Source organism: Etheostoma cragini, chromosome 2 (assembly GCF_013103735.1).
Source record: "Etheostoma cragini isolate CJK2018 chromosome 2, CSU_Ecrag_1.0, whole genome shotgun sequence".
Lineage (NCBI taxonomy): Eukaryota > Metazoa > Chordata > Actinopteri > Perciformes > Percidae > Etheostoma > Etheostoma cragini.
Genome location: NC_048408.1, coordinates 20,488,752 through 20,516,516, shown reverse-complemented (window position 1 = coordinate 20,516,516; position 27,765 = coordinate 20,488,752). Strand labels below are relative to the sequence as shown.

At 38.5% G+C, this 27,765-nt stretch overlaps 4 protein-coding genes across 5 annotated transcripts; 3 read left to right on the top strand and 1 right to left on the bottom strand.

The window, feature by feature from the left end:
- The first annotated feature begins 2,234 nt into the window (after window positions 1–2,234).
- On the top strand, window positions 2,235–4,230 carry LOC117958528 (ecto-ADP-ribosyltransferase 4-like). The gene is made up of 3 exons (XM_034894978.1): window positions 2,235–2,278; window positions 2,409–2,506; window positions 3,443–4,230. The coding sequence occupies exons 2-3, from the start codon at window positions 2,432–2,434 to the stop codon at window positions 4,181–4,183; spliced, it is 816 nt and encodes a 271-aa protein (XP_034750869.1). The 5' UTR covers window positions 2,235–2,278; window positions 2,409–2,431; the 3' UTR covers window positions 4,184–4,230.
- A 2,933-nt stretch (window positions 4,231–7,163) lies between these two features.
- LOC117960543 (ecto-ADP-ribosyltransferase 5-like) lies at window positions 7,164–8,723 on the top strand. Its single transcript, XM_034898489.1, has 2 exons — window positions 7,164–7,292; window positions 7,816–8,723. Exons 1-2 carry the CDS (start codon window positions 7,218–7,220, stop codon window positions 8,548–8,550), a joined length of 810 nt encoding a protein of 269 aa, XP_034754380.1. The 5' UTR covers window positions 7,164–7,217; the 3' UTR covers window positions 8,551–8,723.
- A 5,903-nt stretch (window positions 8,724–14,626) lies between these two features.
- Window positions 14,627–18,342, bottom strand: tppp2 (tubulin polymerization-promoting protein family member 2). The gene is made up of 4 exons (XM_034900123.1): window positions 18,071–18,342; window positions 16,858–17,049; window positions 16,514–16,667; window positions 14,627–14,932 (listed from the first exon to the last, which is right to left on the bottom strand). Exons 1-4 carry the CDS (start codon window positions 18,124–18,126, stop codon window positions 14,741–14,743), a joined length of 594 nt encoding a protein of 197 aa, XP_034756014.1. The 5' UTR covers window positions 18,127–18,342; the 3' UTR covers window positions 14,627–14,740.
- Window positions 18,343–20,180: 1,838 nt separating this feature from the next.
- Window positions 20,181–26,095, top strand: ftr84 (finTRIM family, member 84). Of its 2 annotated transcripts, XR_004660318.1 has the most exons (9): window positions 20,181–20,893; window positions 21,155–21,250; window positions 21,436–21,669; window positions 22,100–22,256; window positions 23,632–23,688; window positions 23,907–23,960; window positions 24,224–24,786; window positions 24,897–25,271; window positions 25,303–26,095. XR_004660318.1 is itself a non-coding variant. In XM_034899497.1 (8 exons), the coding sequence occupies exons 1-7, from the start codon at window positions 20,315–20,317 to the stop codon at window positions 24,772–24,774; spliced, it is 1,728 nt and encodes a 575-aa protein (XP_034755388.1). In that variant the 3' UTR covers window positions 24,775–24,786; window positions 24,897–26,095. The 2 variants fall into 2 exon arrangements, 1 of the variants encoding a protein (XP_034755388.1); XM_034899497.1 differs by having other exon boundaries at window positions 20,315–20,893; window positions 24,897–26,095.
- Window positions 26,096–27,765: the final 1,670 nt, after the last annotated feature.

Below are 27,765 nucleotides of genomic sequence, written 5' to 3'. Positions count from 1 at the left end.
AGAAGACAAAAGGCAGGATCTTTACATACAAGCACATTTCACACATAGGTTTTGTTGCTTGTGGCCGCTAACAGGAAATTGAAGGTTAACAAGACAAATCACACTTACAGTGTGGTAGCTACAGAGTTTGATTCTCACACTCAGGTTCAACAGTTGCTGTACTATAAACTTTTATAATGGAGCCCTTTATGGGGCTCAAATCTGCCCAACCATTTGACAATAACTTAATAAATATTCAGTTAGCTGACTGAACATTTGTGGTCTTTTAAGCCTATCAGGAGATTTATTTAACTATCCGTATAGAACCTTCCATAATAATAGGTTGCACCTCTCATGACAAACTGGAAGGATGGTAATGTCACAGATCAAATTCATGTAGACTATCATCAAAAGGAGAAACATGACTTCCTTTTACCTCAGTGTCTACCTCAGTTTGCTAGTCCTACATGCTTAGACAATCATAGAGACTGCTAATTGGCATTGCAATTACTGTAAAATGGATTGCAGCATGTTAATCTGGCTCTGAGTGGATTGGCTTGACTTATCTTTTGTGTAAATGGCCTGCAGTGGCACTTCATACTCATAGATAGTTTAGAAATCATAGATGCAGAGTCAGTTTATTTTTCAATGTATGAAATTGGTTTGTGAGTCAACTTGTGTGTGTGTTTGTGTGTGTGTGTGTGTGTGTGTGTGTGTGTGTGTGTGTGTGTGTGTGTGTGTGTGTGTGTGTGTGTGTGTGTGTGTGTGTGCGTGTGCGTGTGTATGTGTGTGTGTTGTAGTGTGTGGTAGTGTTTGGTTTTTTGTGACCTATCTGGGACCAGGCAGGTATAAGTCATGGAAATTCACTGACAACTCACAGTCTGGTCAAAACTCTAGATCTGAGTTGTGCTTAAACATTGTTCTTTAAAAAAACTGGTGAGTTGATGTTTCAAAATCGCATCTTTTGAGTATACATATATGAGACTTCATTTAGAATTAATCATGCAATTGTTGTCAATTATCATTGTTGATGTATTTAGTGTATGTTTTATTTATGTAAATTCAGAAGCGGTTTTCAAACCTGCAGTGATGAAGGGTAACATGATGATCTTTGCTCCACTGTGTTTGCTCTTTTTGGTCTGTCAATAAAGGCCTGAAAATGTCCCAAAACACCAAATGATAATAATATTAACATGAATGATGGCTTAATTTTTGTAGTTGTAGCATTATTTCAGGGTCCTGGTATTGTGACAGTGAGCACATGTTGGTTCACTGTCATATTGCCTTTCTTTTTGAGACACAATACAACATAATCATTGTTAATGTTGTAATTAGCAACCCATGCGCTTGTCCTTCTATGACAGGACAGCTTTAGACAGGAATTTAATTTATTGGAATCAAACCCACGGCTGCGGCGGCAAGAACTGAGCTCCTGTACATGTGTCTTTGCTAGCAATATGCATAGGCTAGGAATATCTTAGGTAAGCTTACAGCTTAATGCTATTGTGCTTTAGAGTCAATAAATCCCCATTAGTGCCATATCATTATAACTTTGATCATATTTAAATTTCAAGATGCAAATATCGTAGGGAAACACATGAATTATGTGAACAGAATATTTTGCAAGTAGACACACATCCTTTGTATTGGCGGTGGTAATTTTTCAGAAGACAAAAGGCAGGATCTTTACATACAAGCACATTTCACACACAGGTTTTGTTGCTTGTGGCCTCTAACAGGAAATTGAAGGTTAACAAGACAAATGACACTTACAGTGTGGTAGCTACAGAGTTTGATTCTCACACTCAGGTTCAACAGTTGCTGTTATATAAACTTTTATAATGGAGCCCTTTTTGGGGCTGAAAGCTGCCCAACCATTTGACAATAACTTAATAAAAATATTTAGTTAGCTGACTGAACATTTGTGGTCTTTTAAGCCTATCAAGAGATTTATTTAACTATCTGTATTGAACCTTTCATAATAATAGGTTCCACCTCTTTTCGCAAACTTGAAGGATAGTGATGTCACTGGTCAAATTCATGTATCATCCAAAGGATAAACATAACTTCCTTTTACCTCAGTGTCTACCTCAGTTTACTAGTGTGTGTGTGTGTGTGTGTGTGGTGTGTGTGTGTGTGTGTGTGTGTGTGTGTGTGTGGTAGTGTGTGGTAGTGTGCAGTATTTTGTGACCTATATGGGACCAGGCAGGTATAAGTCATGGAAATTCACTGACAACTCACAGTCTGGTCAAAATTCTAGATCTGAGTTGTGCTTAAACATTGTTCTTTAAAAAGACTGGTGAGTTGATGTTTCAAAATTCCATCTTTTGAGCATACATATATGAGACTTCATTTAGAATTCATCATGCAATTGTTTTCAGTTGTCATTGTTGATGTATTTAGTGTATGTTTTATTTCTGTAAATTCAGAAGTGGTTTGCCAACCTGGAGTGATGAAGGGTAACATGATGATCTTTGCTCCACTGTGTTTGCTCTTTTGCTGGATCCTGCCTGTCGAGTCCAAGAAGGTGAGTCGTAAATTCCACCCAGTTATATCTAAACCATGTCTAGATCTCTGGACATTTTCAAAACTTGACAAATGTTAACACAGTGTTCACACAAACACTTTAAACATGTTGCTCACACATGATGCTGGGTTGAAAATGTTTAATCAGAAAAAGGTTCAACACTAAATTATCCTAATTTAACAATCAAGTACACAAGGAAAACAGGAACTAATATAGGACCATTATTGTTACAAAACTATTTCAAAGTGTGTAGAGAGTTGTGCAACTGGATCATCAGATTTGTAAATGTGTAAATGTATCTTTAAATGCATTCTGAGATGTGTGTAGAGAAATCTGCAAATGTTTAAAATAATTTGTCTGTACAAAATCAGATTTTTCTATGTGTAAAACCTCAAAATCTGTTCATCAGATTTGCAAGGGTATATGTAAAATTCAGACAAATCTGTAAATGCATGCCGAGATCTATGCGTGCTAAGGGAAATCGGTCAATTTTCAAATACGATGCAGTACAATACATACGCAAACTCATAGACCATAAACTATTCTAGCAAGCTCAATAGCCCCAAAGCAGTATCTTCAGTATTCATATGTAGCATTATGGTACATGTACCTCTATACAGGTAGTGTTGAGGACAGTGTGTAGCCCATATACAGTACAGGAGCTAGTGTCACAAGCATTACCGAATGTCTCTGCAGTGAACGCATCAGTCATCCTAAAGTTTGCTGCATTTTGTCACTCTGCTTAAACGAGTTTGTTGTCATATGTTATCTACAGTATGTTGTATGTAAATGTAACTATGTTCTGGAGGCACACACAATGCACATTTTGTGGAAACAAATTTCCAATTTGGGGACAATGAAAACTTTCCATCCATCTCATTCTTGACTGTGATACAAACCATGTCCAATTATCTTTTTTTTTTGAATCCCCTCTAGATCACTTTTATTGTCAATCTACCAGAGGCAAAGTCGAGCATTCAAATGAGCATGGTTCCAGATGCTGTTGATGATATGTACTTTGGCTGCCACAATAAAATGATGGAAACGATCAAGAGCACGTACTTTAAAAAAGAGGACAAGATGAGCCCATTTAACAATGTCTGGAAAAAAGCACAACATTGTGCCAACAACAAAATGAAGGAAAAAGATGATGAGGCTCTAACTAAGAATCACATGCAAGCAATCTGTGTTTATACATCTCATTATAAAGAGTTTTACAAGATTTTTAATAATGCTGTCCGCACCAACAGAAAAGAGTATGGCACCTCGTTCCAATTTCACTCTTTACATTTCTGGCTGACATCTGCTGTACAAATCCTCAGTAATAATATAAACTGTCACACTACTTACCGCAGAACCAATGATAACTTTAGTGGTGGTATCAACCAAACAATTCGGTTTGGTTTCTTTGCTTCCAGCTCTAAGAAGACAACACTGACCCACTTTGGCAAGAATACCTGCTTTGAAATTAAGACCTGTTTTGGCGCTTTCCTGAAAAATTATTCAGCTCTTAAAGCCTATGAGCAAGAGGTACTTATCCCCCCCTATGAGAAGTTCAATATAACTGGTAAAAAGAGGGGTGTATTTGTCAAAGGTCTGAGTGATTGTAAGGATGTCTATATCTTGGTGAGCGCAGGAGTTGACAGTAATCTAAATTGCAAAGCTGCCTACTTATGAAAGATCTGTTGTTTTACATGTGTTCATACTTCCCTAAACAAATTGTACTGTACAGCAAGTAACACAAGCAAGTTTTAACAATATTTAAAGGCATTTGTAACATGTTTCATCTACCAGAGTTTCTATGTCCAACAGATATTGTATACAAACTGAATGAAATCAATAAATTTTAAAACAGCAACGTCTTGTTTTTCTTGGTGAATAGCTGTACATTAACTACCAACAAGTCGATGGAGGTGAACCCAATTTACTGTTAATAGGCCTTTTCTGCACAATTCTGGATAGTTGTTTTTTCTGTTTAATCAGAATTAGGGGTAACCATTGAAAATGTCGGTGCACATATTTCTAATTTCCCAGGAATGAGCAAGGAACACTTTTCATTTGCACCATTTGTAGCAAGCCCAGTACTTTACTTTTTGTGGGATCACATGAGGTTGTTAAAAACAATGTTGAGATGAAAGTGAAAGGAAAAGCGTGGTAAGTCACGAGATATTAAACCGGGAGACAAAATTGGCACAGTCAAGGAAGCAATCTCAGTGACTGTGTGAAAATGTCAGTTAGCCAGAGCTGCATAACGCCACTGACCATGTGCACACACCAAACTAGAGCCTTTTATTGAAAATAAAGTGGCATGCTATATATATATATATATATTTACATATATATATATTTACATATATATATATATATATATATAGCATGCCACTGACTTTGTTTATGTATTGTACTGCATCTGCAATATTCGTGTACCATTTTTCTTCATGTGGACATAAATAAATGGTTAAAATGTGTGTGTGTGTGTGTGTGTGTGTGTGTGTGTGTGTGTGTGTGTGTGTGTGTGTGTGTATGTGTGTGTGTGTGTGTGTGTTTGTGTGTGTGTTGTGTGTATGTGTATGTGTGGTGGCATCTCACAGGAAATGAGGTTGTTATTACAAGTAAATGACGCCTCTGCAGCAGCTTCAGAGAAATTACACATTCCCACTTACACACTGACCACTAATTCCTAACCAAGAAGCAAATTCTTTTTTAGCAAAGTTTATTTATATAACACAAAAGACACCATTGGGAGGAATGGTTTGATTATAGGTAATGGTTTTCTGCACAAACGTTCACCCCAACAGGAAATGATAATGCCTGCACTATGTGGCATGGCAGGATTGCTTATGATCACACCTGTAAGTTAAAAGTACACTATATTTGTGACTGATTGACTTTAACCATAAGCTGTACTATTAGTTACCTTAAATCCTTAGTAGTGGAACATGTTTTGTGAACTCATTGTAGGATTTTGTAAAACCTAATTAGACATATTATCTACAGTCATGTAATTGTGGAAAAAGTGCAAAACTGACCCTTGTTAAAGATGTGGGGTAAAATATTTTACTAAAGCAAAGCAGTGGCAGTATATTACAAAAAAGTGCAATACTTAAAGTATTTTGAGACTTCCAATCTTTACCAATGCAATTAAAACAACATACATGAGAAAGATAATACAATAAAATGTAAAATAAGCTTTTTGTACATTTTAACTGTTCAACTGTTTATTATTGGTCCTCATCTACAAAGCCCTCCACTATCTGGTCCCCTCATTCCTCACTGACCTCTTCTACCCCTACCAACCCTCTCGGCCCCTAAGATCCAACTCAGCCGGTCTCCTTTTTGTCGCCAAGTCCAACTCCGCAGTTTCGGGGACAGAGCCTTCTCCAGGGCAGCTCCCAGGCTTGAACTCCCTCCCCCAAGACATCTGAATGTGAATCACTCACCATCTTCCAGTCTCGCCTCAAGATCCATCTCTTTACCACTGCCTATCCATAGCCCCACGACCCTCTCCCTTTTCATCTGTGCCTGAATCTTGTTTTATTTTGTTTAGCCTTGTTCTGTTTTCTACCTTGCGATAAAAGGCTAATTTTGGTCCCTGAAAAGCGCTATGCAAATTCAATATATTAGTATTATTAGTATTAATAACAATTAATTGATATTTTAAAAATATTTTTAATTTACATTTCACAATGGGAAATTATAATTATTATTATTGGCATTATTAATAATAATATTAATAACAACAATAATAATTCCCATTGTGTCAATTTTTATTGTGATATTGGGACCTTTGAGTCCAGATTTGACTTATTACAATACAACACTATTACCTCAACCTCTCCGGTAATGTCTTGAAGCACACTGACAATTATAGTAGATATTAATTAAAATGTTAATAACAATCAATCACGTCCTTTGGCTTGTCCCATATATCACATCGAACTATATGAAAAGGGGTAAATATGACTCATCATACAACATCTCTTTTAACAACCAACACCAACACAGTCTTTCCTTTGCACATGCACGTGTAATTCAGTATTAGTATTTTTAACTTACGTAATGCACTGAAATTACTGTTTTATTATTATGTTAAAACATATTGAAAAGTATGGATGTCTGATTTAACACTGGTTTACACTGTTTAGTGGCATTTAATGTAATTTGGCTTACTTTTAAATTTGTGATCCTTATGGTTTTCAGGCCGTTGACTCAGGTGAATGCATGCTCTTGTGATTAAGTGTCAATGAATACAAACACACATGTTCCAGTCATTCACACCCTAATTTACAAGAACATTGATGCTTTAAAACATCCACGCACTCCACCCACACACTCAGGACTTGTAAACGTCCACATTTTGTATGTATGTGTGGGGACTTGTGACCTTTGTCCACAAATGCAAGGTGTATATATAAAGGTTGATCATGAGACCTGATCACAAACTGGGGACCGGTTGTCTCATCGAAAACATTGAAACCTGACCCCATTGAAACCTTCACTCAGTGCGCAACATCTTCTCCTCCTGAGGGCTGGTGAGTTGAGCTTTTAAATAAACTCAAAGAAAAAAATGAAGTATCACACATTTTTTTCTGAAACAGTTTTAACACTCACTGTTTTGATATAGCTGTGTTATTAGTACACAGTGTGATACAGTTAATTGCCATTGACTTGTTTTGTGTGCATAGATTCAACAGTTTTCCTGACTGCAGTGATGAAGGGTAACATGCTGGTCTTTGCTGCACTGTGTTTGATCCTCTGCTGGATGCTGTCTGTAGACTCCATGAGGGTGAGTGGAGCATGTGAAATTTGCTGGAGTGGAAATTCCCAAAATTACACATATGTAAACAGTAAAGGATGTTCACACAATTATTTTGAACAAGTTACATACAGGATTTTGGGGCAAAAAACCCACATCAGACACATTTTTTTTTTTACATGTCACTAATTTTGAGATCAAGTGCAAGTGTAAATACAATCTCGTTTGAGATACTAGGATAGTGGGATGCCTGTGAAAGTTACAATTCCAAGTTTCTTCATTTGATTAATTCTCTATGTGCGATCAAACAGGTTTTTATTAACAGCATTTGTTTCATGGGTAAACCTTTTGTTCTCCTGTTGATTATACGTTTTCATAAAACTTAAATTAAATTGTGAAAGGGCTTTAGCTGCAGTGTTGCTTGGATATTGTAATTGAACAAGTTTTGAGTGTTTGGGCCTGTGTCTGCACGACAATTCCAATGTCATATTTGCTCTTTAATAGTGTATGTAAGTGACCTTTATCTGCATCTTTCCCTTTGTTTCCCTTTTAGATCCGTTTCAATTTTGGCCACCGAGATGCCAACGACCGCATCCCAATGAGCATGGTCGAAGATGCAGTTGATGACATGTATCTTGGCTGCAATGAATCAATGATGATAAAAGTCAATGACGATTACTTTAAAGAAAAACAGAAGAGGAGCCTATTCAAAGATGCCTGGAATAAGGCAAAACGTTGTACTGATACTAAATTTAAACAGAGAGAGAACATGTCTCTCACCAAAAATCATATACAAGCAATCTGTGTTTATACATCTAACGATGTGTACAGTAAATTCAATGATGCAGTCCGGACAAAAGGCAGCGACTATGCCTCCTCATTCCTATTTCATTCTTTACATTACCTACTGACATCCGCTATACAAATCTTGAATAGCAACAACTACTGTCACCGTACTTACAGAAGAACCACAGCTAGGTTTACTGGGCAAGTCAACCAAATAATTCGGTTTGGCTCATTTACATCCAGCTCTTACAGCACTGACTTGACAAAGTTTGGTAAAGTGAGCTGCTTTGAAATTAAGACCTGCTCAGGTGCTTTGTTGGAAAGTTATTCAGTATATCCAGATGAGAGAGAGGTGCTCATCCCTCCCTATGAGATGTTCAATATAACTAAACAATTAAGAGGTCGGGATACAACTCAAGGTCTGAACGATTGTGAAAAGGTCTTTGTCTTGGAGAGTGCAGGTGTTAAGAGCAATCTAAACTGCAAAATTGTGCATACATGAGAGTCCAGTGGTTCTTCTTTGAATAATGGGAAAAGGCATTATTCTATCTTTAAACTTTCTAACTCTTTTATCACAACTAAACAATTTAGAGTATATAAACATAGCAAAGCTAATTGTCTTCAATACCTAACTTTGTGCTTAGGTTTGGTTTGATCATTTGCGTCTTACTGTGTGCTTTATTTCTTCTTAAAAACATATTATCTTACTAATTTGAACATTTTTAAGAGAAGTTTTTAAAACCTGGGTAGCTGGAACTCTTGAATTGTTGCAAAAATGTCTGCCTTTACATAAATATTACTCAAATAAACTGCTCAATGCAATTATGTTGCTTGTTTGGACAAATTTCCATGTGTCGTTTTTATTCATCTTCCTACACTAAAGTTGAAAAATAACAGCCGTTTTTCTGTTCCAGTCAATAAAAAACAATAATTGCTCTATTTCTAAATGTTGGAAGGCACCTTTGACATAGATGTGCTGAGTAACAGAAGGTAATGTAACAAAACTTTGTGCTGTTGAGTAAATAAAATGTGATTCAAAGTAGGTTATCAAACACTGGCTACTGATTGGCAACTGGAATGAATGGTGGAACAAATATAATATGCCAATCAAATATATGTGAATTGATGTCAAAAAGGAAGAGTATGAGAATTTTCACTACAGGTCTCCTGTCGCAGAAATGAAATAGACAATTGTGCAACAATCACATTTTGAAGTTTTAGAATATTCCCTGTGGTGGATTACACATTTCCATTTTCTGCTCTTTATCTTTTATAGTGACATTGAATGGGTTGCAAAACCTCCATGATGGTCTGTCAACCTGGATGCTACGCCAAGATGTTTGTTTAAACCAAAGACATCAGTGCCAGCTGGAGCATCCCAATGAACATGGTTGAAGATGCTGTTGATGATTGACTGTGACTTCTGAGAGTAGTAAAACTTATAAGAAGAAAATCTATAGAACAAAGTAAGACGTTGTGCAACAAATAAATGAACAAAGAAATGCAAAGTATGCATTTAATATGCCTTTCCTGCATGCAATACTCTACCTTTATGGCTGTTGTATGCACCTCTGTTTATTTTAGTCCCGCTTACCACAAGCGCAGCCAACCCTGCATGTCAGCAATTTACTAATGGATCATTATTTATTCACTGATCATCAGATGAAAGCAGATGTTTTGTGGATGATGTAAGTAAAGCTGGAGCTTCAAGTGTACAGTACATTTGGGAATAAACTGTAAAGATGTATGGTATCAAAAAAACAAACAAAAAGAAAATGTCTTTATTCTCCTACTAGATTGCAAGTAGATTAAGTGACATCCCTGACACTTCCACCTGACAACTAGATTTAAAGGACTCTACTGACTTATTTTACTCATTAAGAAAGATTTTAGTTTAGTCGGAATGCTGAAAATATATTCCTCTACGCATTCTCTCTACATTTCAATATAGTTTTTCTTTTCCATGTTCTACTTTCCAGGAAACATTGAAAACGCACAGCAGGAGAAAGAAACCTTACATAAATTATGTGTGGTGTCTTTGTGGGTTCTTCTATCATCCAACCCAAATATCCTGCCTTATATCCTGACCTTTCTGACTACAAATGGCCCGGTGCTGTGGCTGTAATGACAGAATGGAAGTGTCCACTTAGTCCTAGCAGTGCTATTTTTTTGATTTATGGGGTCACCTTTCCTGACGGTGACATTTTTTTTGCACCATGAAGTGGCCGACTTAGTTTTTAAACTCAGCAAAACAATAATCACAGCCAGGATTCAATTCCAGAGCTCTATCTGTATGAAACGCTACCTTGCAGTTATACACCCTGTACTGTGCCTTAGGTTTAAATCCCTGCGGTACAATATGAGATTTTAATGTTTTATCTGGCTGCAAACTCTCCTGGGGCCTCATTTACAAACGTGGCGTCCGCACAAAACAGGGCTGAACGTGTGTGTGTACACCACTTCCCATGCAAAGTTTGGGATTCATAAAAAGCAAACTTGACGGGAGAATGTGCGCCCCTCCACGCAGGCTCTGACCCATGTTTACACACATTTTGGAGACAATGGGAATTGGTGACGCAGATGGTGAGGAGGTGAACTGATGTCAGACTGCAGAAAGTAAATGTGGGAATAATTATTACTCTTACTATTTTCAAGCATTTAACCACACATTTTTTTCTCTCCATATCATCCACGTTATCGTGAAGATAAATCCAGCAGTGTTATTTGCGCTTGTACTGACTGATTAGTGTTCTAATCTTATATTAATAAAAGATAATCTTAAATCAAAACGGAGCACAGGAGGTTAAGATGGCCCAACTCCGGGCACCCAGATAGCAAAGTTGGTAGGTGCCCATATATAGAGGTTTACTCCTCGACTCAGCCGGCCCGGGTTTGAATCCAGCCTGCGGCCCTTTGCTGCATGTCACTCCCCCTCTCTCTCCCCTTTCACAACTTCAGCTGTCCTGTCATTAAAGGCCTAAAATGCCAAAAAAATAATCTTAAAAAAAAAAAAAGATGGCCCAACTCCATGGAATACATGATAGCATCAAATGCTGTACCATTAGATGACTACAGAACACAGTGTACATGAGTAAATGTCTCTGCACACAAAATGAAATGTAAAAGTCTGAAAATACAGCCGTTAAGCTCTCGCGTAATCATTTCTCTTAATGTCCTCATTATCGGAACTTTCATACTGTTGGTGACAAAACCTGCAAAACCTGCAACTGCATGAGGACTAACCCAAAATAGAAGAATCAGGAGCGAAATCAGGGACCATGACGATGACTGGCCAACATGACGATTTTAATACCCTAAAGCATGTGGTCATGGATCTATGTAATGAATCCCTAACTTTGCAAGAACATTCCGAAATTACAGTTCAATTTGAGCAGTTTTTAACTCATTTTGGATTAAAATACTGTGGTTCACTCTCACCCCTCTCATCTGCATTGTTTCCAGGTGCAGCAAGCAGCTGTTCCGAGTGAAAATCCCTAAAAAACAGCTGCACACTAACTGTCCACCACCAAATGACAAATACATTATCTTTTAAGCTAATCCATCCATCAAGTACTAAGAGCAATTGACAGCTATACATACAGCATCCAGGGAGCAACTTGGGGTTCACTGTGTCTTGCTCAGGGACACTTTGACGTGTGGCTTGATGACCTGGGATTGAGCTGCCAACCTTGTGGTTTAGGGGCAACCATTTTACCTTTGGGCCACAAGCCATACAGTACTTGGCTGGTGAACAAAGCATTTAGTTGCTGAAGAGTAAGAAATGTTGTGGAGTGGAAGTAAATATTGTACTTACATTCATTTGTTGGCCATGAACACAGCTCCAAATGATTGATAATTTTGCTCCAAATCTGCTGGATGCATGATTAACAAATTCAGGGTTCCAAATGTATGAAGTGTTATTATGTAAATGTTGTGGTTACAGATTGCTGTGGCCACCAAAGCACTTCATGCAGGTTTAAATTAATCTTTAAAGAACAACAAAGAAATGTCTTTCCAAAAACACAAACGATTACTCCACGAAGGTTTTTCTGTATAGCTTTCATTTATTTAATTACTTCTTCATACTGTTTTGGGAGTGATTATAGTGATCAGTGATCACAGCAAATCATGACTCCAGTAATAATATTAATAATATATACTTTATTAATCCCGCAAGGGGAAATTACATTAATGCTGAGAATATACAACACACAAAACCCATTTCATGCTTATCAGCTCAGGCCTATATAATGTGAGATGTGGAGGAGGTAAGCTATCTTTTAACATGGGCACAACACAATGCACATTGTTAAAAATAGTGTTTATGAATCATCTATAAATGTCATCAATGTCGCATTACGAGGAGGGTTCACGCAGAAGAATGAGTGTATTCTAGTTCTACAAGGGCCCTTTGTGTTCTGAAATTGTATCCCAGCTATTTCTGGCAATCGGCAGGTCTTAGGTTAGAGTTAATGTTCATTCATTTTCAACAGTTATTTAATGACAACACATCAAACGTTTTATTTTTCTGACACAACAAATTCACTCCTTTTTTTGTTTGTTTTTCATGTAGCCTATCATGAGCTTTACAAAGAGTTTGGTGAGTTTAGTAGCGTGGCTGCAACAGACAAGTGTGTACAATAACATGACACACTGATTACATTTTACAATTGCTTGGATACCACACAACACTGTCTGTTAAAGCTGACATCTGGGTCCAGAATTACATTTTAAGAAGATTACAATAAAAACTCTTACAATATTTCCTAGTACTACTACTACTACTACTACTACATGGTCAAATTATGAACAAAAGCATCTTCCTTTACTTCCTTCATGAGGCTACACAGCAGCAAGCTAAAAGTATTATATTACTTCCCTTGGATCAGGGAGGCTCCAAAATCAGGGTAGCAGCTGTCGCCTTGGTCCCGCTCCACGTTCTGTGATGCCATGTTCTACTGCTACACTGCAGTGCCCTGCTACGTCCTGCTGTGCCTTGTAATGCTGCACAGCGTCCTGCCATGCCATGAACTACTACAAAGAACTGCTACCAACTACTATTTCTTTCTATTTTTGTTATTTCCACTCTTCATTCTAACCCCAACCGGTCGTCAGACACCGCCTACCAAGAGCCTGGGTCTGACCGAGGTTTCTGCCTTAAAGGAAGTTTTTCCTCGCCACTGTTGCACTGTTGCTTGCTCTGGAGGAGACTACTAGAACTGTTGGGTCCTTGTAAATTATGGAGTGTGGTCTATCTGTAAAGTGTCTTGAGATAACTCTTGTTATGAATTGATACTATAAATAAAATTGAATTGAATTATATTATCATATTTATCCATGTAAAACCATCATGTTGGTGCATTTTTGGATACTGATGTAGGGTTTTTCATTTGCTTCTTTTATTAAAATGATTCAGTCCTTCATTTTTGGAGAAAAGCGACTGAATTGATTGCCAAGTTGGCTAACTTACTCCTGAAAAGGTGAGCATTAGCTTCAGGCTATCACGACCACTATGGACGGGAATTTTATGTCATTGCAACATTTGTGTACTCACATTGAATTATATAGTTAGAGTACCCAAGTTGGTTAGCCGCAAAAACAAATTGAGACAAAGCCAGTAAAGTGATCCCAACTGATTCTGGCCCCCATGCTAACCCTGCTAACTGCTAACGTTACCGGAGGACCAGGCAAGCGGGCCAATTTTTTTTTTCAGATTATAATGAAAATTCTTACAACATTTCCCCAACTAGTGCATGGTAAAATTATGAACAAAAGCATCTGCCTTTCCTTTCTTTATGATGCCACATTGCAGCATGCAAAATGCTGAAAGTACTATATTAGCATATTTATCCATATAAAACCATTCATCCAAACCATGTTGGTGCATCTTTTTGAAAAGCGAAATTCTAAATTGATTTAATTTTTTAACTAAATAAAGTAGCAAAATCATATACATTGTAAGCATTAATAGTATCAGCATGATGTTGCCATTGAATAAAAAATGAGGAACAAAGAGGATGTATTCTGTACTGTAGCTTCTTCAATACAATTTTATTCTGTGTTCTTCACTGCATGTTATGTTTTTCTCTTGTTAATATAATTTTTATTTGATGATATGAATAAATGCCACTGATTGGTCATGTAGCAAAAGGCACTGAACCATAAAGTGATACGCTTAGCAAGTGAAGGGATGACAACTGACGCAGTGATCTTTCTTGAAAAGCAGGTAAATTCTTATCCATTGCATTAAGGTACGTGATAAAATCAACACATTACTGTATATGAAAGCATTCACGCTACATGCTACATTAAACTAAGGCACAGTGTTAAGATATAGAACAGAGCAGAGTTAGTACAGTTAGTAAAGTACAGTCTAATATTTCTCCCCTTGTAAAATTGTTATAAAAATAAAACAGAACAATAGCAGTTGTTCATGCCACAACCCATGAAACATGTCTGTTCTTCTGTAAGTAACTGCAGCTAAGTATTGTCATTATCTTTTGATTAGTTCAAGTAAATAATTTCTTTAAATTAATCATCCTTTTCTTTCATTGATTTTTCATGGATCAAGTGTTATCAATGTTGGGCCCACAAGTCATACTGCATACAGTAGCAAATGAATTTATGTTGATTTTTGAACACCCATAATTCAAGTTATTGAATCAAATGTTTTGTAATTAGCTGAATTTTGTTTATGTTTCTTTCACTTTTTCATCATAAGTGCCGCTGCCCTTGTAAGCTCCCACGTAGCCGCTGTTGTCTGGGACTTCCTCGCGCCCGACCTTTCCTTTTCCTTTGCCTGACTCGTCAAACCGCTCCTTGTGCGCTCCAGTGTACTTGGTGGTATCAGTTAGTCGGTCAACTGCTGCTGCCTTTGCCACTTTCTTAAAACAATATAAGATAAAAAATGTTACCCCTTTGTTCATTCAGGTACATTCAAAAACCCAAACACACATGGACATGCACTATTTATACATCTGCTTACTTTACTTTCTCCTCAACTCTCAACTATTTAATTTTCCAGCACAAATTATCCCAGTAAAAGTGACATTTTTTACTGTATCTGAATGTCAGTTTACAGACACAATATGTTACATTTAAAGTGTCTTTGGCTTCACCCAGTGGTACAATGAAGAATGAGACTGGCAATACAACAATGCACAATATTATTTTGGCTATGGCACAAAGACAGGAGTTAGCCTGTAAAACATAAAACATGTGAACAAATTGTTATGAATCACTCAAAGAGAGATGGAAATCTTTCTAGGCTCTTATCCCAACCTCAACCAACCTCAAACAACCATAACCTTAACAAAAACATAAAGGTCCAATGTGTAACTTGTTTACTGTAATAGATCCAAAAATGACCCCAATGCATCTTCAGATATTAAGGAAACATCACACAAGTTGAAATACTATCTTTTCTGACAACGATGCTAATGCCAGTATTTTCTCCTCTTGAAATTCCCTCTTAGTGACGGAAAGTCTGTTTGTGTTTGGGCCTGTGTGTTGTTATCAACTGCCAAGTTTGACAAGCAAGCCGGATTGCCAGGTATAATGTAAAAACCTTACACCAGCAGGCAGATTAAGATCCTTTTTAAAACATAAAAGTCAGCGAAATTGCGTTTGCTAAACCCACCAGACTCCATGTAAATAATCAGGGATTTTAGCGTATCGTAAAATACGGCTTTCTAAAACATCTCTGACCACCGCTGACTCTGGCTGCCTTTATACTGCATGTCTCATGCAGTCTCAAGGGTGTGCGACTATATCGGCAACGTTTTGTCAGTATTTTCTTTCTTTCATTCCAATTTCGGTTCCGTCAGTCACAGTGAAAACCGGGGACATTTCCGGGGACAGATCCAGCCGGGGACAGGTCGCCAAAATCGGGGACTGTCCCCGGAAACCAGGGACGTCTGGTCACCCTATGTTAGTACAGCCATGAAAGCACCAAACAAACAAACGGGATCAACGGAAACTGTTTCTAACAGTTCCTACCGTAATTCTAATCCAATAAAGTGTGTATGTATATTGGGTACAGAGCTCCGAGTGAGCATGGGTTTCTATGAATGTCAATAAAGTCAGCATCTGACGACAGCTACTCCCCTGTGCTGTGAAGTAATGTCTGTCTATGTGAGACAAGAATCTAGCAACATGGTTGTGGATGCTTCTTCGGAGGTCTGGCAAAGCAGGACTATGGATGCTGCGGTTTCAGCCCGGCAACCTCTGTGAACTTCTGGGGTAGGGAGAAGGGGGCGGGGGAAACAACTCTCTCCAGTATTTTTAATTTGTATTGCAGTATTTTAAACACTAGCTGTCAGTATTACATATTGCACCTTTAAGAATTTTCTGGAGGTCAGTCATGGCACTGAGTTGAGTGAAGAGAGTAAAGTAAGCCGTTGTTGGATGATGGTGCCTGAGGATGATAAAAACTATGTTGAGTTTAGAACTGATGAAATACTCACAGTGACTCCAACGTTGGTAGGCTCCTTACCAACAATGAGACCATAAAGCTGCTGAAGCGATTCCTCTTTGCTTTTGCCTTTAAAACGTTTGGGAGCTAACTCTATCAGGGCCTGGTTGAACTGCTCAAATGTGATGACACGAGCTGACTTTGCCCTGAGGAAACATACAGTGTTGCCAGATGTTTTCTGTATCCAAACAATGATAACCAAAAATGATTACTGACTCCATGGTTTTGCCAGTTCACATTGACATCTGATTTTCTTGGCTGTTAGTTAAACTGTGACTGGGTTGTTTCATTGTGAATGTTTTAGCTGTGAAATGTTGAGCCTGAATGGAATCTTACTTGACTTTGCTGAAAACTATGTCAACGTCTGTAGTGGTGACGTTCTTGCCATCGATGATGTTGCAGTCCTTGCAAAGCTTAGCAAAGTTCTTGCCGTTCATCTCCTTTCCTCTGGCCTTAGTGTCTCCATGGACTGCAAACTTCTGGAAGGAAGTCTCTACCTCTGCTACAGACACTGAGCCCTCAGCCATACTGACAGATATACATACAGTACACATATATTATCAAACATAACATACCAGCTTAGTCACATAAGGTTGCATTGTCCTAACGAACAAGGTGATGTGTAAACCTCCTTACTTTTGGTTGATTCATCTACTTTCTAGTTTTGTGAGGGATTATTTTGGAAATTAAAGAACACGCATTCATAATGACTCTATCACCTGAATGATGGGGGCCTGCCAAAAAATGACTGCCATCATTGTCATTCTAATACTCTAAGTGAACGTTTTCTCTCTCTCTTACACACTGGCACATCCATCAATATGCTCGAGCTACTCTTAGGCCAATTTAATTCAATCAGCTCAATTTCCAAATGGCTTCTCTGCGGTTAAACGTTCAGCGAATGAACAAACATGCTTCTTCTCTTTCAATTCTCCTCTTCTGCTCAAAGTCACACACAAACACACACCAGCACATATATGTCCATAACTTGTTACTGCTGTTTTCTGATTTATAAGTAGAAATTGAAAAAAAGAAAAGAACATTTTGTTTAAAGAATGACAATGATTCCATAATTGTTCTTGTTTTTTTACATAGAGAAATTGCATCTAAACGCACTTGAATGCTCAAAGTAGCAGGTTGCATTAAATTTTACATTTTTTTGGCGGACACTTTATTGGTGGGCAGGTGGATAAAAATTCAACAGCTGAGAAGCATTTCAGGCATCACATCATCAACACATATTGCATAAAATCCTGTTTGCAAATGTCACTTGAGATCCAATGTTGCAATTAGGCATGCATTGATGTACTTTTGGGAATGATATTAAATCTTATTAGAAAAACTCATATTAAAATATACTGTTAGATTTAAAAATGTCAACATGAATATTACAAATGATTTGTCACTACTGCAGCATTAAATAAGGAATCCAGTTATGGTAGCTGTTAAATATCCGGTCCTACAGTAAGACTTGTTTACTGCTGCTGTTCACATTGCCCCTTTCTTGTATCTCATGCGGTGATGCTGAAAAAGAGAGAGTAAGGTGTACCTGCAGCCGTAAATGGAAAGATGCTGTGTAATATTCAGGAAAATCTTGATTTGCATACAGCTGCTTGACCTCTTTGTTTTCGTCTTCCTCGTCCTTTCTCTTCTTCTTCTTCTTTCTCCTCTGCCTCTCCTCCTTCCTGCCACTCCCAGGCTTTCTCACAATGACGACAGATATGGAGAGATGCAGAGAGGCAGGAGGAGAGAGGGAAGGCGGAGTGGGGAGGGAGAGAGTACCGACCAGCACATTCAATGACATCATCACTCAGACTCTCTTGTGTCTATTCACTCTCATAAGCTCCTCGCCTCTCTGCACAGACTTGCCTCTGAGGAAAGATTTATCAAGCTATGTTTATTTCAGTTCATTAGTCTATTCACTTGTGTTCTGATATTTCTTCTGTAATCCATGTTTTGATGCAGGTGCTGCATGTACATCAATAAAGATTAGTATTATCTCCATTCTCCTCCTTAAAACACTCAAATCAGATCAAAGCTATCTGCTCTGCCCGCTCTCCATTGCTCTCCCACCCTCTTGCTGTCTTTTGTCTCTCTTTCTGTCATTGTCACAAGAGCCCTTTTGTCTGGGCAAAGATAAGAGAGAGGCCCTTCAAAAAGGACAAAGACTACTGACACAGGAAAGAGTATCCCATCTCACAGTTTCACATCAATTAGCTGAAAATCAGGCCAGGAAGACTGAGCAGGCCTCTTTACACACTGATGGGATGAGAGTGGGCTCCTTTTTCTGGATAATCATGTAAGTGCCACAACTGCACTATAGTGCTCAACCAATACTTTAACTGCTGTGATTTGGTAGAATACCTACACTATCATACTATAGTCAACTGTAACACTCCATGTTATTCTGGTGGACATAATGTCCACATACGTACAATTGTACTTTGATTTCAACACTAATAAATAATGTACACTATAGCATATACTATTCACACTACGTGGTTGAAAGTAAGTAACACTGGTTGTTTATTTTTTAACACTGAGCCAGTGTGTAAAGAAAGCACAGACTCTAAAATTATATTTATGACACCAATTAATAACTATCTCCAAGGTCATTTATATTTGAATTGCCACTGATTGCCATGCACATTTGTGACATCAATGTCCCAGTCAGGCATTTTTTCCCACATACTGTAATGAGGCATGCTACATAATAGGCATAAGTTGCATATGTATTGTATGGGTATACATGATTTAAGAGTTTGAAATAGAGGAAATCAGGTATGTTTGCCTTCATCAGTCTTGAAATGATAGACTTGTTATTCTTGGGTTTATCAATTGTAGATAAACATTGTGCAGTAAAAGCATGAAACAAATACCATAAATTGAGATGTTTATGTGTAGTGTTGGTCTGTGTGTTAGACGATCAATAAATTCAAATGTTTTAGTACATATTTTTGAATAAAACATTATTTCTTTAAATGAAGCTAAAATTAAATATGTATACTGTATATTGTTGTCCTCTGGTACTGCACTGGTTTAACCTTGCAATAATTTTCAGGTTTTTGGTGTGCTCTTGTGGGTACCCATATACTGACACAGACCCTTTGTGTTTTGTTCACAGCATAAACAGGAGAAGTTGTTTTGTCATCATGCACCATCATGAAACTCACTGCTCAGTCAGTAATGGAAAGCTGAAGGGTGTGAAGGAAAACTTCCCTCCTTGCGTTTGAAAATATTAAATCGCAGGCTACATCCAATTCCTCATCCATAATAAATGCTGGGTTCAAGAGAAAATGGAAGTAAAACAACAGCAGCCAGTAAAGCTAATCCCTGAACAAATCACTGACTGGTTTCTGACATAGGTGTCATCATATGAAAAATGTTAACGCAAAAACAGTCCCCTGTGTCAAGGCAATACATTTTCAGTTTAACATCAATACAACTGATGGAACATGTTGACCTTTAACTGAGATGTTCTGGATAGCCTAGATAGTTTTTATTTTGCTGACAACTTGACCTCAATGTGTGAGTTTACCTGAATGTCCTGCTTGTCAAGCAGATTCCATTATGGTTGTAGGTCTCTGTGGGAAGACGTCAGCTTGTGTTTACAGTATAAACAACTTCCCTTTAAATATCACCGGAGAACAGCATTGTCTCTGGTTTGAATAGGAAAACAGACCTTGACTTACCATCTCTTGGCAGACTTTGTCAGACTTATTTTAAAATTTTGGAGTTTGAACCAGGACACAAATCTACTTTTTGTCCCATATTTGTCTCATCCAACATCATCATGGCTGATTCTAATTTCCCTTTACCACCAGATGATTACTGTTCACTGTGTGTGGAGGCATTGAGAGACCCTGTGACCATCCCCTGTGGTGACACCTACTGCCTGGAGTGCATCAAGATCTACTGGGACCAGTTTGACCACATGGGTGTGTACAGCTGCCCACAGTGCCGCGCAACCTTCACACCACGGCCCATGCTGAGACGCAATCTGCCAGACTTGAAACACGAGCCACTGCGTCAGGAAGCCAGGAAAGAGCTCACTCCGTTCCCCTATATGCACCGTGAATCCTTTTGCGATTTTTGCATTGGCCGTCGCAAAAAGGCCATTAAGTCATGTCTCATGTGCCTGGCCTCCTACTGCGAAACGCACGTCAAGCCACATTATGAGTCCTCCACCTTTAAGAGACACAAGCTGGTGGATGAAACGGGACACCTGGACAGGAAGATCTGCCCCCAGCATGAGAAAGGCCTAGAGGTGTTCTGTCGCTCTGACCAGATGTGCATCTGTGTGCTGTGCACTGTCAGAGAGCATCGAGGCCACAATGTTACTTCAGCAGAAGAAGAGCGCATTGAAAAACAAGTAAGTCTGAATTGGTTGTGAATCAATACGTGTAATTATGCCTGATATATTGGCCTTGTATGGATTGAATATGCAGCATTAAAGCTATTGAAAAGTGTGCAATTTGTGAATTCAATTTTTCATGACTATGGAATTATGGAGGAGAGAACAACTCTCTCCCACTGAAGCTACATCCAAAATGATTTAAAAAATGCAGCAGATATGTCTTGTTATTTGTTGTTGACAAAAGCTTGTCTTGGTATTGTCATGTTTTTCCAATAGAAAGTCCTAGTGGTCACCCAGTCTGAAGTCCAGCACATCATTCAGGAGAGAATGAAGGAGCTGCAGGAGCTCAAACACAATGTAGATGTTCTCAAAGTAAGATAAAAAAAAATGGTGTGTATACATTTTAAGATGCAAGATGACATTGTGTATTTGGGCGGAGATATGGTATGACCTGAGAGATGCAAAAAACTACACTGTGTATAGAACAAAAAAGGCATTATCTGACGGTGGTATCACGTATCACGACCCACCCTTCTCTAAAACCTCTTCCCTTTTAGAGTGGTGCTCAGCGAGCACAGGCAGAAAGTGATAAGACATTCCACGAAATGCTGCAGGCAGTGGAGCGCTGGAAGGCTGAAATCCATCAGATGATAATGGCCAACATTCAGGCAGCGATGTCGCAGGCTGAGGGCTACGTGGACCGTCTGCAGAAGGAGATCCTGGAGCTACAGCGTAGAGATGCAGAGCTACGGCAGATCCTCGAAACAGAGGACAACATTCACTTTCTGCAGGTGCTGGAATAAATAATTCAGAGCTGCAAAAACATTAGCATTCATGTAATAATATGTATGTCATGCAATATTGCATTGATGGAATACTAAATTTACTTGATGATTGGTGTACTCTCAATGCTGTTCAAGACAATTTTTAGTAAACTTTGTGTGATTCAACTTTGGGTAGAGAGGTTTACACATTAGACATTAGAGTCTGTGAGTTGCATGTGCACTTAAAGCCATATTTTCTGATTTAGACAAGACAAGTCAGTTATAATGCATCCAGCATTAAAAAAATACTGTTTAGATTAGAACACATGATTATGAATACTTTTGTCCTGCTTTCTTCAATTATAAGATGGGCAGCAGGATCAGGATGAGAGCTACTCACTTTTCGGTGTGTGTTTCTGACTTGTTGATTATTGTGCTACCGTTTCTGGTTGAACAGAATTTTCCGACCCTGTGCATTCCTCCTGAGGCCATGGTGCCTAAAGTGCTAATCAACCCTCAGTTCTCCTTTGGAGAGATATGCAAGATGGCCACAGAGATGAAGGAACATCTGGACGTCATCTGTAAGAAGGAAATGAGAACAATGTCCAAGACAGGTTTGTGTATAGTAGATGATTTTGACAAAATATCTCAAAGGGATATTTCACCAATTAGCATTAAGCTTTGTATCAATGGAAACCTGGTAGTATTTTTGAACTTCCTTGCTTCCCTCCCACACGTCCCCCTGAGACTAGATTTCTCTGTATTGTGGGTCTAGAAAAAAGCCTCTGATGATGCAAAATCTGTATTTTTGCCCAGAGGCTGTGGACTTCAGGCCATCTGGTTCCGCATGTCTACAACCCCCTCTACGGTGTTGGACTCTTTACCCAAAGCGAGCCAAAGCAAGTCGAGTGTCAGCCATCTTGGAGCCAAGCTACAGCTCTCTTTTTTCAGCAGCAAACTTTTACAACAATTATGTGCATTCAAACTACTGCACATTTGTACTAGTGGGATACATATGTACAGATCACATTTTCAAAGATTTACAGATTACAAACAATACTAAACACACTACGCAAGCTTCACCTGCTACGAAGACCAGCACCACAAGCAATGGTGCCAGGTGCTGCTTGCAGGGTAAAGGGACATCAACAGCGGTGTTTATGAATGCAGAAACACATTCATGCACACCGCCAGGGGAGATTCATTCAGGGCAGGAGTTCCAGCCAGGAGGAAAGCTAATGCTTGACCGCAACCTGTCTGATCCATCCTACTTAGAAGTGTCCAATCATTAGACAACAAACTGGACTACATCCAACTTCAACAACCCCCAACGCGAGTCCAGAGACCGCTGTGTTTTTGTTTGTTGTGGAAATATGGCTGAACAACAGTGTACCATACTCCACCATCTAGCTACTAGGCCTGCTGGCTTTTCAAGCAGATTATTATCTGTCGGCTAACACTCGTGGAGGTGGGCCGTGTTAACATGAACACAGACTGGGGTAGAAATGGGATGCTTTTATCCAATAACTGCCATCGCTGATGCAGTTTGTGACTGTTAAATAGCAACCATTCCACATTCCACGCAAATTCACGGCTGTGTTTATACTCTGTGTTTACATCATGCGCTAATGCTACAACTGCATTTTAGCTTGTTTTGTATGTCATTTTAATATAATACTGTTTTTGTATATTTTAAATGTGCGACACCACTTGAGCCACGGTGTAAAATATTTTTTTTTGTTGCTCCTGTCTGTAAATGGAGGGTGTGGCTTGGGAAAGAAATCGTAGTGCAGCAAAGCAAGTGTATTCTCAGATCTTTTCTGGCTTTTCTCTGCCTAGAAGGCACCTATTTCAAAAAAAAAAATGCATCGCATTTCTACTACATAAGGGACCCAATTCAAAGATATATACATCGTTCCAATGGTGAAATATCCCTTTGAGTAAGTGGTCCAGGCTACAGGCTAATGTATTGCTCTATCATCTTCACAGTTAGTGAAACCCCTGTGTACATACTTTTGCCAAGAAATGGAAATGAACGACTTAAAGGTAAGTGTCTGTTTACTGAAATTTGTGCATTAGACTATACGCAGTATATTATTAATTTATGGACTAAGAAAAAAGAAGTTGTAGATAGGAAGTGTTTGAAATCTCTTTCGTTTGATTTATGGAATTATATAATTCACCTCAGATTTGTTCAGAAATAAATGATACAATCAAATTTACAGTTTCACAAAATAATCATATTTTTTTAAATTTTTTAACAGTTCCTTCCAGAGTTGTTTTTCAGGAGCCACAGTCTAGGACAGACTTCTTAAAATGTAAGTAAATTGTTTGTTATGCGATTTCTAGCACTGTCAGAAACAAAGTGACTACTCTGACATGTTTGTCTTGCCTTGACAACAACAATCTGCTTTTATATTTATTATATTTAACCTCCTAAGACCCAGCCCAGTATTCTCAGGTATTTAATTTTTGAGTAACTAAACTGCACTAAATCAATAGTTTATTTCTTGATCAAGGAGGTGCTTCACATCTAAACATACATAATCAGGAAATGTGCATTGTGGCTGTCTTTGCTCAGACTCCTGCAAGATGTCCTTCAATCCAAACACAGTCTACAAAGAGCTGGTCCTGTCCGACGGGAACCAGAGGGTCACACGTAAGAAAACAGTCCAGTTTTACCCAGATCATCCAGAACGCTTTGAAGGCTTCTGCCAGGTGCTGTGCAAGGAGCCTCTGACTGGTTTTAGATTTTACTGGGAGGCAGAGTGGAGCGGGGAGTTTTCCATCGGGGTGGCCTACAAGAGCATCAGTCGCAAAGGGAAGAATTCGCACAGCCTGCTGGGCTACAATGACAAGTCTTGGATTATCCTCTGCTCAGACTCAGGCTACTCTGCCTGGCACAATAAAGTAGAACGGGACCTTCCTGAAGCTCCCAAGGCCACACGAATTGGTGTGTACCTGGATTATGCTGGCAACACTGTGGCATATTACTCAATATCAAAGACTATGGAGCTTATCCACAGATTCAAAGCTCAGTTTAATGAGCCTTTGTATGCTGGTTTTGGTGTGGGCTCCTCTGTTACCCTGTGCCAGCTGAGGCAGAATCCCACGCCTGAAGATTTATTGTAAAGGGTATAGAACTCACAGGTACTGTTAAATACTAACAATGTAAAGATGTTTACGTTGTTTAACTTCAAGCCCTTTCTTGCACAAATTTTCATGTTGTTGTGATCACACTGCATACAATGATGTCTCACTAAATGTTATTTCAAGACCAACAATTAGGATACAAACTTTTGTTTCATGCAAGTTCCTGTTCTGTGAAATTTATGTTGATTTACAGGAATACAGACTGCAAGTAACAATTCAAACATCTACAGCTAACGACAGAAGGCTTATATTCAACGGCTGTATCCAAGAATAAGAGTGTGTGTGTGTGTAAATTTAAGAATTAAGGTTAAAGGCACTTCATAATAAAGCAACTATGTATGTTGTTATGTATCATAATATATTGATTCCTTTTTAGACAAATATTCTACTGCATTTGTATGAGTAATTTAACTGTTTAGTGACTCATTTTTTAATATGTGATTGTAGCCTTTAGGATGAATGCCTTAATGACATGTGTCAGCTGTATAGTGTAGTGTAGCATTATAGTGTAGCTATAATACAAATTCACAAATATCTGCTTATGGACAATTACATTTATTGTACAATTTCCCCACTTTATAGTGATTAAAAATAGGTGGGAAAGAATCTGTCATGACAAATACACATATTTACAGAGGGAAAAGTATTAAAAAAGGAGTATCGGATTGTTCCCATCAAGGATGCAACAATTGCCATTGGGAGCTGAGACACAACCGTAAACACCAGATTAATCAAATTGGTTTTAAAGCCCTTTTCTTCATGCTATTACCATTGTTTGTCCCTCTTCCCCTCCCCTGAGAACTGAGAAGCAGCAGAAAACCATCAATAGCAAGAAGAATTGATATAAAACTGCTGTCTTTAGGAAAAACTCTTTGTAAATCGAAAGACACAACAACAATGGACAATGTAATCGCTTTCATCAAAGAAACAGCAACAGGCCTCCTTGTACCCCAGAGGTTTACACTTAACATCACAGGCTGGACAGTTGCAAGGTATTGTTCCAGGCAGATGTAGCTCTACACCTGGGGAAGCATAAAGAAGGAACATTAAACTTGAGAACTGAATTAGTTTTGTGAAGAGAGAGAGTGATAGGGAGTGATCCAGGAGATATAAAAATTCTCGAGAATTAGATGAGGATCTCATCTAATATCTGGTTGAGAGGGATGAAGTCAGAAAGATCTTTTCTTACCACAGGACGTAGGCATTTCTGGGGAGACCAAAGAGAAGGTTTGCTGTGGATGCAACTATTGACAACATTTTCCTCACAGTCTACATGGTGTTTTTGTCAGGTTACACCCATGGTGCACACACACACACACACACACACACACATATACTGTACATACATATATCCTTTGTGGACAGACAGGTCACAAGTCCTCCCACACACATGCATTCACACATGTTAAGTACATTGGGGCTCGAATGTTTGGGCACCCCAGGAATAAATTTGTAGTAATGTGCATGAAAAAGCCAAGAAAAGATGGAAAATTTCCAAAAGGCATCAAATGACAGAGTTGATTTTTTACAATATGTCACAAACAATTAGATTTTATTTCCATCATTTACACTTTCAAAATAAAGAAAACCAAAAAATAGCGTCTGCAAAAGTTTGGGCACCCTGCAGAGTTTCTAGCATGCACCGCCACCCTTTAAAAGCGGAGACCTGACGGCATCATAGATTGTTCTCAATCATCGTCTGGTAAGACCAGGTGATGTCAATCTTAAAGTTTTAAATGCCCAGATTCATCTGACTTTGCTCTAACAACCAGCACCATGGGCTCTTCCAAGCAGTTGTCTAGAAAACTGAAACTGAAAATAGTTGATGCTCACAAAGCAATGGAGAAAATAGCAAAGCGTTTTCAGATGTTTAATATCCTCTGTTCGGAATGTAATTAAGAAATGGCAGTCATCAGGAACAGTGGAAGTTAAAGCAAGATCTGGAAGACCAAGCAAAATATCACACAGAACAGCTCAAAGGATTGTGAGAAAAGCAAGTCAAAACCAATGTTTTAATGCACGATCCATCCAGAAAGACCTGGCAGACACTGGAGCTGTGGTACACCATTCCACTATAAAGAGATACTTACACAAATATGGTCTTCATGGAAAAGTCATTAGAAGAAAACCTCTTCTACATCCACACCAAAAAAAATAGCGTTTAAAGTTTGCATTGTGGAAACAAGTTCTGTGGACCGATGAGGTTAAAATAGAACTTTTGGGCCAGAATTGGCAAAGGTACATTTGGAGAAGAAAGGGCACGGAATTCAATAAAAAAAGAACCTCTGTCCAACTGTTAAGCATGGGTGGGGAATCAATCATGATTTGGGGTTGTATTGGAGCCAGTGGCACAGGGAACATTTCACGAGTAGAAGGAAGAATTAATTCAATAAAATGTCCGCAAATTTTGGACGCTAACTTGATGCCATCTGTGAAAAATCTGAAGTTAAAGAGAGAATGGCTCCTACAAATAGATAATGATCCTAAACACACCTCTAAATCCACGGTGGATTACATCAAGAGGTGTAAACAGAAGGTTTTGCCATGACCTTCACAATCTCCTGAACTCAACATAATTGAAAATCTATGGATAGACCTTAAAAGAAATCGCAAAGAACTGGAAGACTTTTGGAAGGAATAATGGGCGAAGATACCTCAAACAAGAACTGAAAGACTCTTGGCTGGCTACAAGAAGCATTTCCAAGCTGTGATACTTGACAGAGGGGGCAGTACAAGGTATTAACTCTGCAGGGTGCCCAACATTTTGCAGATGCCCTTTTTTGTTTTATTTTGAAAGCGTAATTGATGGAAATAAAATAAAAAAAATGGTGACGTATTATACAAATGACTGATCTGTCATTTGATGCCTTTGAGATTTTTCCATCTTTTCTTGGCTTCTTCACGCACATCAATACAAATTTTTACCTGGGGTGCCCAAACTTTTTAGCCCTGCTGTATGTGGGTGAACTT

Coding starts and splice junctions, on each gene's coding strand:
- LOC117958528 (XM_034894978.1), top strand. CDS start 2,432: ATGAAGGGTAACATGATGATCTTTGCTCCACTGTGTTTGCTCTTTTGC. Junction 2,507..3,442: donor TGCCTGTCGAGTCCAAGAAG/GTGAGTCGTAAA, acceptor AATCCCCTCTAG/ATCACTTTTATTGTCAATCT.
- LOC117960543 (XM_034898489.1), top strand. CDS start 7,218: ATGAAGGGTAACATGCTGGTCTTTGCTGCACTGTGTTTGATCCTCTGC. Junction 7,293..7,815: donor TGTCTGTAGACTCCATGAGG/GTGAGTGGAGCA, acceptor TTTCCCTTTTAG/ATCCGTTTCAATTTTGGCCA.
- tppp2 (XM_034900123.1), bottom strand. CDS start 18,126: ATGCAAATCAAGATTTTCCTGAATATTACACAGCATCTTTCCATTTAC. Junction 17,050..18,070: donor CTTTCCATTTACGGCTGCAG/GTACACCTTACT, acceptor TATATCTGTCAG/TATGGCTGAGGGCTCAGTGT. Junction 14,933..16,513: donor CTACCAACGTTGGAGTCACT/GTGAGTATTTCA, acceptor TATTGTTTTAAG/AAAGTGGCAAAGGCAGCAGC.
- ftr84 (XM_034899497.1), top strand. CDS start 20,315: ATGGCTGATTCTAATTTCCCTTTACCACCAGATGATTACTGTTCACTG. Junction 21,251..21,435: donor ACAATGTAGATGTTCTCAAA/GTAAGATAAAAA, acceptor CTTCCCTTTTAG/AGTGGTGCTCAGCGAGCACA. Junction 21,670..22,099: donor ACAACATTCACTTTCTGCAG/GTGCTGGAATAA, acceptor CTGGTTGAACAG/AATTTTCCGACCCTGTGCAT.